The following is a 12,000-nucleotide window of genomic DNA, read 5'->3' on the forward strand; positions in this document are numbered from 1 at the left end:
TCTCTCTCTCCCCCTACTCCCTATTCCTCTCGCTCTCATTCGTTCTCTCTCTCTCTCTCTCTCTCTCTCTCTCTCTCTCTCTCTCTCTCTCTCTACTCTCTCTCTCTCTCTCTCTCTCTCTCTCTCTCTCTCTGCTCCCTACTCTCTATTCCTCTCTCTCCTTCTTTCTCCCCCTCTCTCTTTCTCTCCCCTACTCTCTATTCCTCTCTCTCTCTTCTTTCTCTTCCTCTTTCTCTTCTTCTCTCTATCTCTCTCTCCCCTACTCTCTATTCTCTCTCTCTCCTTCTTTCTCTCCCTCTTTCTCTTCTTCTCTCTATCTCTCTCTCCCATACTCTCTATTCCTCTCTCTCTCTCGTCTCTCTCTCTCTCTCTCTCTCCCTACTCTCTATTCCTCTCTCTCTCCTTCTTTCTCCCCCCTCTCTCTCTCCACCCTACTCCCTATTCCTCTCGCTCTCCAACGCTCTCTCTCTCTCTCTCTCTCTCTCTCTCTCTCTCTCTCTCCATCTCTCTCTCCCCTACTCTCTATTCCTCTCTTTCTCCTCCTTTCTCTCCCCCCTCTCTCTCCCTCTCTCTCTCTCTCTCTCTCTCTCTCTCTCTCTCTCGCTCTCTCTCGCACTTTGAGTCAACTCACCTCTAGGATAGGGTTTAACTGCTGTCATTACTACATCTAATAACCACCTCTAGGATAGGGGTTTAACTACTGTCATTACTACATCTAATGACCACCTCTAGGATAGGGTTTAACTGCTGTCATTACTAAATCTAATAACCACCTCTAGGATAGGGTTTAACTGCTGTCATTACTACATCTAATAACCACCTCTAGGATAGGGTTTAACTGCTGCTGTCATTACTACATCTAATAACCTCCTCTATGATAGGGTTTAACTACTGCTGTCATTACTACATCTAATAACCACCTCTAGGATAGGGTTTAACTGCTGCTGTCATTACTACATCTAATAACCTCCTCTATGATAGGGGTTTAACTGCTGTCATTACTACATCTAATAACCACCTCTAGGATAGGGGTTTAACTACTGTCATTACTACATCTAATAACCACCTCTAGGATAGGGGTTTAACTACTGTCATTACTACATCTAATAACCACCTCTAGGATAGGGTTTAACTGCTGTCATTACTACATCTAATAACCACCTCTAGGATAGGGTTTAACTGCTGTCATTACTACATCTAATAACCACCTCTAGGATAGGGTTTAACTGCTGTCATTACTACATCTAATAACCACCTCTAGGATAGGGGTTTAACTGCTGTCATTACTACATCTAATAACCACCTCTAGGATAGGGGTTTAACTGCTGTCATTACTACATCTAATAACCACCTCTATGATAGGGGTTTAACTGCTGCTGTCATTACTACATCTAATAACCACCTCTATGATAGGGGTTTAACTGCTGTCATTACTACATCTAATAACCTCCTCTATGATAGGGGTTTAACTGCTGCTGTCATTACTACATCTAATAACCACCTCTAGGATAGGGTTTAACTGCTGTCATTACTACATCTAATAACCACCTCTAGGATAGGGGTTTAACTTCAGTCATTACTACATCTAATAACTCAGATAGGGGTTTAACTGCTGCTGTCATTATTACATCTAATAACCACCTCTCTAGGATAGGGTTTAACTGCTGTCATTACTACATCTAATAACCACCTCTAGGATAGGGTTTAACTGCTGTCATTACTACATCTAATAACCTCCTTCTAGGATAGGGTTTAACTGCTGCATGTCATTACTACATCTAATAACCACCTCTAGGATAGGGTTTAACTGCTGTCATATACTACATCTAATAACCAATCCTAGGATAGGGGTTTAACTGCTGTCATTACATCTAATAACCACCCTAGGATAGGTTTAACTGGTTTAACTGCTGCTGTCATTACTACATCTAATAACCACCTCTAGGATAGGGTTTAACTGCTGTCATTACTACATCTAATAACATCTAGGATAGGGTTTAATAAATCTAACCAACCCTAGGATAGGGGCTTAACTGCTGTCATTACTACATCTAATAACCACCTCTAGGATAGGGGTTTAACTGCTGTCATTACTACATCTAATAACCACTCTAGATTAGGTTAACTGCTGTCATTACTACATCTAATAACCACCTCTAGGATAGGGGTTAACTACTGTCATTACTACATCTAATAACCATTTCTAGGGATAGGGTTTAACTGCTGTCATTACTACATCTAATAACCACCTCTAGGGATAGGGGTTTAACTGTCGTCATTACTACATCTAATAACCACCTCTAGGATAGGGTTTAACTACTGTCATTACTACATCTAATAACCACCTCTAGGATAGGGTTTAACTGCTGTCATTACTACATCTAATAACCACCTCTAGGATAGGGTTTAACTGCTGTCATTACTACATCTAATAACCACCTCTAGGATAGGGGTTTAACTACTGTCATTACTACATCTAATAACCACCTCTAGGATAGGGTTTAACTGCTGTCATTACTACATCTAATAACCTCCTCTATGATAGGGTTTAACTGCTGTCATTACTACATCTAATAACCACCTCTAGGATAGGGTTTAACTGCTGTCATTACTACATCTAATAACCTCCTCTATGATAGGGGTTTAACTGCTGTCATTACTACATCTAATAACCACCTCTAGGATAGGGTTTAACTGCTGTCATTACTACATCTAATAACCACCTCTAGGATAGTGTCACGTTCTGACCATCGTTCGTGTGTGTTTTCCTTGTTTTAGTGTTGTTCAGGACGTGAGCTGGGTGGGCATTCTATGTTGTGTGTCTGGTTTGTCTATTTCTATGTTTGGCCTGATATGGTTCTCAATCAGAGGCAGGTGTTAGTCATTGTCTCTGATTGGGAACCATATTTAGGTAGCCTGTTTTGTGTTGGGTTTTGTGGGTGATTGTTCCTGTCTTTGTGTTTGTGGCACCAGATAGGACTGTTTTGGTTTTTTCACGTTTCTTGTTTTGTAGATTGTTGTACTTTCATCTTTATTAAAGATGCACAAAACTAACCACGCTGCATTTTGGTCCGCCTCTCTTTCCCCAGAAGAAAACCGTTACAGATAGGGTTTAACAAATTATGTTTTTATTGTTTTATCGAGAGACTTAGGCTATATCCCATTTAACAAATTGTGTTTTTTTATTGTTAAAATAGGAGATTTAGGCTATATCCTCAAATGGTGTGCATTGGCATTGCTCTTTGAAAGCTTGGATGGTGTTATCTTAACATTACTGTAGCCATTCTTGGCATTTTAAATGAATGACATATACCCATTGATTCTCCTAAATGCCTCATGTGCGCTTTAGTTCAACTGTCACGCCCCAGCAGAACTCAAAATAGAAGCGTGTTTTATTTCAATGTTAGAATTGTTACATTTACAAACATTGTAAATGTAAACAAACACGGTATAGTCTCAAACCATGGTTAAAACTATAATTTTGAAATAATGGTTTATATTTTTATTTAGTGTCTTTACATACTGGGAGAGAGAGGGAGAAGGAGAGAGAGAAAGAGAGAGAGAGAGCGAGAGAGAGAGAGAGAGAGACAGAGAGAGAAAGAGAGAGAGAGACAGAGAGAAAGAGAGAGAGAGGGAGAGAGAGGGAGAAGGAGAGAGAAAGAGAGAGAGAGACAGAGAGAGAGAGAGAGAGAGAGAAAGAGAGAGAGAGAGAGAGCGAGAGAGAGAGAGAGAGAGACAGAGAGAGAAAGAGAGAGAGAGACAGAGAGAAAGAGAGAGAGAGGGAGAGAGAGGGAGAAGGAGAGAGAGAGAGAGAGAGACAGAGAGAGAGAGAGAGAGAGAGAGAGAGAGAGAGACAGACAGAGAGACAGAGAGAGAGAGAGAGAAAGACTGGTTCAACATCTAATACTATGGCACCATCTTGTGGCCTTGTCAGTAACAACACACTGTGATCCTGTTGCTGTGACGTTTAGGTGATCTCTCTGTGGGGTTTTAAAGCATTAAAAAGCTGGATAAATCTGTAATGGCTACTATGATGTACAATTGACGAAATATCTAATGTTAGCAAAATCGTGTCATTGTAAATTTACCATGGAAATTAGGCATTAGTTTAGAAATAACAAATGACATTCATCACCTCTGTTGTCTTGGTGTGATCTAACCTCGTTGTTTCAGGCTGCAATATGTCCCTTTTGCAATAACACAAATGGTACTAACGTAGAAATGTCAGTTATAGATATGTGATTATCATTGAAAATAAATCTAGAAGCAGTAGATCTTCTATGTGTGCTATTTCTATGCTGTCTCCCATTCTTAAATATCCCGTTTGTGTCTTTTAGTTTCGGTTTTGTACACCAGATTCAAAACAGCTGAACATTCAATTTTTCGGGGTTTTGGAAAATATATTTCACAGCAGCTTAGATGGTCCAATGATTCTCTACACAATTGACTGCTTGTTTTGTCACATAAACTGAAATTAGACGAACTGTTCGAATTTTAACAATCAGGAAATGGTCGGAGCTATTTCTGCATATTGCACCTTTGAGAGCCATACACACTGTGAAATGTTCTGCATCTCTGTTGTCATGCAACACAATATATAGTCCACCAAAACAAACATGTTTTTCTTCTACTTTCAAGATCCAACACAGGACCTCCAATTGGTCCCTTGATATCTAATTAAAACTAAATTACTTTTCAAACTTTAAAGGCCCAGTGCTGTGTGTTAGATATATTTCCACACTAGGTGGTTGGAATAATACTGTGAAATAGTGAAAATTATGCAAATGCACTTTAATGTTGAGAGCTGTTCGGAAAGACATGGTGACCGTCCCCATGTGGTTAATTAGTTAATAGACCAATAAGAAAGAGAGTTCCAAACCTTTCTGCCAATAACAGCTCGTTTTCAGTTTCCCCCTCCCCATTCAGACCACTCCCAGACAGTCCTAGCAACATTCTTGCTTGAGAAAATGCTATTTGCGAATAATACGTTTCTTTATTTTTTTAACAATTTTAATTTAAAACACTTGCGGTAAGATACTTCATTGTTAACCAGAAATGATTTGATATTGAGATAAAAACGTCTGCATTGGGCCTTTAAAGGTTCCATAGATTTTTATTTTGTAAATGGATTCTCTTCACTTTTTTTGTACAGAGTTAGACGTGTGTTTACGGCTTGTTCCCCATTCACAACGTTTCTATTCCATTCACTTCTTTTTAGTTGAGTTATTAACCCACCTGTTGCTTGTGGGGGGTGTAAGTTAGTGACAAGCGGTGTGACTGTGCGTGTTTCTATAGAAACGGCTCCAACACCTGCCCTCCCGTGACACCTTGGCGCTGAGCGGTAGGAAAACGGTATGATACACACGAGACTTCTACCGTCACCTGGGCATAACGGGGCACGCAACCGGACTCTCTGCATGTGCCTTTTTATGAAGTTGTTCCCGTTACATTCAGAAACATTTTGTACCAGGAAGTATTTACCTGGATAGCATGCACGCTGGAAGAACTCAGCTAACTTCAAAGTAGCCTAACTTTCGTTCAGGTTGGACTATTTTATGCGAAGTTCCAGATGCTCATTTGAAAATGTGGACTGAATGGACCTAAAATATCCGGTAATGGCGTATCGATAATGACGACCGTCCTATCCTGTAACAGAAGTGGTCAACTACGTTGAAATTGGATGCATCTTTATTTGTGTGGGGAAATGATCTAGCACAGCCTTCGATACTTTCACCCCGATCGTCATGAACTCTGAAAAGCCCAGTTTTCTATCGCAACCTGTTGTGAAGAACATTTTCGTGTATCGAAATGGAGATCCGTTTTACGAGGCTCGCCGGTTAGTGGTAAACCAAAAGAGAGTGTCCAATTTCGATACTTTTCTTCGAGATGTGACGGGGGGTGTGCAGGCTCCGTTTGGAGCGGTTCGGAACATCTACACCCCTCGAATGGGCCATCGGGTGGCCTGCCTGGACCATCTACAGAGCGGGGAACAATATGTCGCTGCCGGGAGAGAGAAATTCAAGAAATTGGAGTAAGATAATTGTGTGTGTGTGCGTAATAATTGTCTGTTGTATTAGTTCATGTACATTATTGAAGGATTCAATGATGTTCATTGATACTGAATGACAGACTCGCTGTCTGTGATGTTCATTGTATACTGAATGACAGACTCGCTGTCTGTGATGTTCATTGTATACTGAATGACAGACTCGCTGTCTGTGATGTTCATTGTATACTGAATGACAGACTCGCTGTCTGTGATGTTCATTGTATACTGAATGACAGACTCGCTGTCTGTGATGTTCATTGTATACTGAATGACAGACTCGCTGTCTGTGATGTTCATTGTATACTGAATGACAGACTCGCTGTCTGTGATGTTCATTGTATACTGAATGACAGACTCGCTGTCTGTGATGTTCATTGTATACTGAATGACAGACTCGCTGTCTGTGATGTTCATTGTATACTGAATGACAGACTCGCTGTCTGTGATGTTCATTGTATACTGAATGACAGACTCACTGTCTGTGATGTTCACATTTCAAGGTCGAGTTGACCTCACCCTACTGATGTTCCAATAACTATAAAATAGTGAAAACCCTAATTTGAACTGTTACAATTGGACAGTGTTCCCTAAACATGTAGGCCACTGCACCCACTTGAATTCTTTATCTGTAAAGCAGCTTTTTATTAAAGGCTTTGTAGAGATGGCATTTGGCCCACACTCCTTATATGGCATTTGGCCCACACTCCTTATATGGCATTTGGCCCACACTCCTTATATGGCATTTGGCCCACACTCCTTATATGGCATTTGGCCCACACTCCTTATATGGCATTTGGCCCACACTCCTTATATGGCATTTGGCCCACACTCCTTATATGGCATTTGGCCCACACTCCTTATATGGCATTTGGCCCACACTCATATATGGCATTTGGCCCACACTCCTTATATGGCATTTGGCCCACACTCCTTATATGGCATTTGGCCCACACTCCTTATATGGCATTTGGCCCACACTCCTTATATGGCATTTGGCCCACACTCCTTATATGGCATTTGGCCCACACTCCTTATATGGCATTTGGCCCACACTCCTTATATGGCATTTGGCCCACACTCCTTATATGGCATTTGGCCCACACTCCTTATATGGCATTTGGCCCACACTCCTTATATGGCATTTGGCCCACACTCCTTATATGGCATTTGGCCCACACTCCTTATATGGCATTTGGCCCACACTCCTTATATGGCATTTGGCCCACACTCCTTATATGGCATTTGGCCCACACTCCTTATATGGCATTTGGCCCACACTCCTTATATGGCATTTGGCCCACACTCCTTATATGGCATTTGGCCCACACTCCTTATATGGCATTTGGCCACACTCCTTATATGGCATTTGGCCCACACTCCTTATATGGCATTTGGCCCACACTCCTTATATGGCATTTGGCCCACACTCCTTATATGGCATTTGGCCCACACTCCTTATATGGCATTTGGCCCACACTCCTTATATGGCATTTGGCCCACACTCCTTATAGAATCTATTCTTAGTAGTTGTATCCTCATATTTTATCACTGAAAGGTTTTTTTCATGATAATTGTCTCTCCGTTGTAAATTGCAGTTACTTAGATAGGAGCTTTGTAGAGATGGCACTGTGACATAGAGACATAGAGATGACGTTGTGACATAGAGACATAGAGATGACGTTGTGACATAGAGACATAGAGATGACGTTGTGACATAGAGACATAGAGATGACATTGTGACATAGAGACATAGAGATGACGTTGTGACATAGAGACATAGAGATGACGTTGTGACATAGAGACATAGAGATGACATTGTGACATAGAGATGACATTGTGACATAGAAACATAGAGATGACATTGAGACATAGAGACATAGAGATGACATTGTGACATAGAGACATAGAGATGACGTTGTGACATAGAGACATAGAGATGACATTGTGACATAGAGATGATACTGTGACATAGAGACATAGAGATGACATTGTGACATAGAGATGACATTGTGACATTTGGACCACACTCCTCCTAGACACATTATATGGCCTCCCGAGTGGCACAGCGGTCTAAGGCACTTGCATCTCAGTGCTAGAGGCGTCACAACAGACCCTGGTTTGATCCTTGGCTGTATCACAACCGGCCATGATCGGAAGGAGTCCCTGGACGACGCTGGGCTCACAGTTGGCCCAGCGTCGTCCGGGTTAAGGGAGGGTTTGGGTCTGGGTAGGGCCGTCATTGTAAAATAAGAATTTGTTATGAACGGACTTGCCTAGTTAAATAAATGTTAAATAAATAAAAAAACATTCTGTACAATGTCTGACCAATTAAACCACAGATAATTGCAGTTGTGTGTATAACTTTGTCCTTCCATTGTAATTGCAGTTGTGTGTATAACTTTGTCCTTCCATTGTAATTGCAGTTGTGTGTATAACTTTGTCCCTCCATTGTAATTGCAGTTATTCACAGATAGGGTCCAGAAAGAAGAGGATGCTCCTTACTTCTTCAGGGCAGGTGAGATGACTTGTTGCACTATCCACCATTCACACCACTTTACCAAGAGAAACTCACTAGACCTTGTCTTCTACTGGTCCTTTACCAAGAGAAACTCACTAGACCTTGTCTTCTACTGGTCCTTTACCAAGATAAACTCACTAGACCTTGTCTTCTACTGGTCCTTTACCAAGAGAAACTCACTAGACCTTGTCTTCTACTGGTCCTTTACCAAGAGAAACTCACTAGACCTTGTCTTCTACTGGTCCTTTACCAAGAGAAACTCACTAGACCTTGTCTTCTACTGGTCCTTTACCAAGAGAAACTCACTAGACCTTGTCTTCTACTGGTCCTTTACCAAGAGAAACTCACTAGACCTTGTCTTCTACTGGTCATTTACCAAGAGAAACTCACTAGACCTTGTCTTCTACTGGTCCTTTACCAAGAGAAACTCACTAGACCTTGTCTTCTACTGGTCCTTTACTAAGAGAAACTCACTAGACATTGTCTTCTACTGGTCCTTTACTAAGAGAAACTCACTAGACATTGTCTTCTACTGGTCCTTTACCAAGAGAAACTCACTAGACCTTGTCTCCTACTGGTCCGAATAATAACAGGATATTGGCGTGCATGTAACCGTGGTAACCTGAATAATAACAGGATATTGGCGTGCATGTAACTGTGGTAACCTGAATAATAACAGGATATTGGCGTGCATGTAACCGTGGTAACCTGAATAATAACAGGATATTGGTGTGCATGTAACCGTGGTAACCTGAATAATAACAGGATATTGGTGTGCATGTAACCGTGGTAACCTGAATAATAACAGGATATTGGTGTGCATGTAACCGTGGTAACCTGAATAATAACAGGATATTGGCGTGCATGTAACCGTGGTAACCTGAATAATAACAGGATATTGGCGTGCATGTAACCGTGGTAACCTGAATAATAACAGGATATTGGTGTGCATGTAACCGTGGTAACCTGAATAATAACAGGATATTGGCGTGCATGTAACCGTGGTAACCTGAATAATAACAGGATATTGGCGTGCATGTAACCGTGGTAACCTGAATAATAACAGGATATTGGTGTGCATGTAACCGTGGTAACCTGAATAATAACAGGATATTGGCGTGCATGTAACCGTGGTAACCTGAATAATAACAGGATATTGGTGTGCATGTAACCGTGGTAACCTGAATAATAACAGGATATTGGTGTGCATGTAACCGTGGTAACCTGAATAATAACAGGATATTGGCGTGCATGTAACCGTGGTAACCTGAATAATAACAGGATATTGGCGTGCATGTAAACGTGTTCAGTGATGTTTGAGAAAGATCAGCTAAGTGAGAGGCGAATATACCAGTGTTTAGTCACCTCCTTTTTTGTGGTTTGTGAATAATCACTTTGTTGGCAGATCGGTGACTATGAATGACTAATGTAGTGATGATAATCAACCTCCTCCAATACAGATTTAAACCTGGAATAGCATCTTTAATCAAGCATTGTTGTCCGCCGCAGAGCGCCTCGTGGTCAGATCTCTCCCCACACACCGAGCGGTGGAGACAGTGATGTCACACGTCCGTAACCTCCTTGTCCAGCGCTAAGGGTTTTATTTACAATCAGTTTATTGGCAGAGGAGCAGCACCAAGCACACAGGCTGTGTTCCAAAAATGGCACTTGCAATCCTATGGAAGTGCACCACTTTTGACCAGGGACCATAGTGCTCTGGCCAAAAGGTAGGGCACTCTATAGGGAATAGGGTGTCATTTGGGACACAACCACTGCACGATTTCTGTTCTAATCATGACTAGTGGAGGTTTAATAGGCCAGTCTATTTATAAGAGCCACACTCACCGCTGTCATGTTCCTCTGATTGGTTCAATTAAAGAGGCTCTTAAACACACTCAACCTGGCTGTGACCAAACAGCCTGCTGCACTGGAAGAGGAAGTAGGGCTAGGATGGACTGTTAACTGGGTTTAGGACTCTTCTCAAACAGTCTGCTGTGACCAAACAGCCTGCCGCACTTAAGAAGAAGTAGGGCTAGGATGGACTGTTAACTGGGTTTAGGACTCTTCCCAAACAGCCTGGTGGTGGTCTGTCTGCACTGAAGAAGAAGTAGGGCTAGGATGGACTGTTAACTGGGTTTAGGACTCTTCCCAAACAGCCTGGTGGTGGTCTGTCTGCCGCACTGAAGAAGAAGTAGGGCTAGGATGGACTGTTAACTGGGTTTAGGACTCTTCCCAAACAGCCTGCTGTGGGTCTCTCTGCCACACTTAAGAGGAAGTAGGGCTAGGATGGACTGTTAACTGGGTTAGGACTCTTCCCAAACAGCCTGGTGGTGGTCTGTCTGCCGCACTGAAGAAGAAGTAGGCTAAGATGGACTGTTAACTGGGTTTAGGACTCTTCCCAAACAGCCTGCTGTGGGTCTCTCTGCCACACTGAAGAGGAAGTAGGGCTAAGATGGACTGTTAACTGGGTTTAGGACTCTTCCCAAACAGGCAGTTAACCCACTGTTCCTAGACCAGTTAACCCACTGTTCCTAGACCAGTTAACCCACTGTTCCTAGACCAGTTAACCCACTGTTCCTAGACCAGTAACCCACTGTTCCGTGCCAGTTAACCCACTGTTCCTAGACCTCAGTTAACCCACTGTTCCTAGACCAGTTAACCCACTGTTCCTAGACCAGTTAACCCACTGTTCCTAGACCAGTAACCCACTGTTCCTAGGCCAGTTAACCTGACTGTTCCTAGACCAGTTAACCCACTGTTCCTTGGTAGGCCACATTGTGAATAAGAATTTGTTCTTAACTGACTTGCCAAGCAAATAAATCTCTCCTCTAATTTTAGCCTTATCCACAGGCTAAACCGGTGCCCCAGAGTCGAATCATTGTATCAGCCAGATTCCTGAAACCCATCAAAGAACCCTGTTCGATTTTGTAAGTTCAACTTGCATTTGTCCCTGTGTGAATGTGTCTGTGTGTTGTGTTAATATACAGGTATAACCCTACTACATCTGTGTGTTGTGTTAATATACAGGTAGACCCTACTACATCTGTGTGTTGTGTTACTATACAGGTAGAACCCTATCTACATCTGTGTGTTGTGTTACTATACAGGTAGAACCCTACTACATCTGTGTGTTGTGTTAATATACAGGTAGAACCCTACTACATCTGTGTGTTGTGTTAATATACAGGTAGAACCCTACTACATCTGTGTGTTGTGTTAATATACAGGTAGAACCCTACTACATCTGTGTGTTGTGTTAATATACAGGTAGAACCCTACTACATCTGTGTGTTGTGTTACTATACAGGTAGAACCCTACTACATCTGTGTGTTGTGTTAATATACAGGTAGAACCCTACTACATCTGTGTGTTGTGTTAATATACAGGTAGAACCCTACTACATCTGTGTGTTGTGTTAATATACAGGTAGAA

General features: G+C 41.9%; 1 protein-coding gene across 1 annotated transcript in view; it reads left to right on the forward strand.

Annotated features, from left to right (window-relative positions):
- Positions 1–5,162: 5,162 nt before the first annotated feature.
- Positions 5,163–12,000, forward strand: part of LOC135574963 (neuronal migration protein doublecortin-like) — a 23,880-nt gene continuing 17,042 nt past the window's right edge. Inside the window, exons 1-3 of the mRNA XM_065027089.1 lie at positions 5,163–6,031; positions 8,510–8,564; positions 11,418–11,494. Of these exons, the coding sequence (XP_064883161.1) occupies positions 5,745–6,031; positions 8,510–8,564; positions 11,418–11,494 (419 nt within the window). The 5' untranslated portion in view covers positions 5,163–5,744. The remainder of the gene's footprint in view (positions 6,032–8,509; positions 8,565–11,417; positions 11,495–12,000) is intronic.

This window comes from Oncorhynchus nerka, linkage group LG14 (assembly GCF_034236695.1).
Source record: "Oncorhynchus nerka isolate Pitt River linkage group LG14, Oner_Uvic_2.0, whole genome shotgun sequence".
Taxonomy (NCBI): Eukaryota; Metazoa; Chordata; class Actinopteri; order Salmoniformes; family Salmonidae; genus Oncorhynchus; species Oncorhynchus nerka.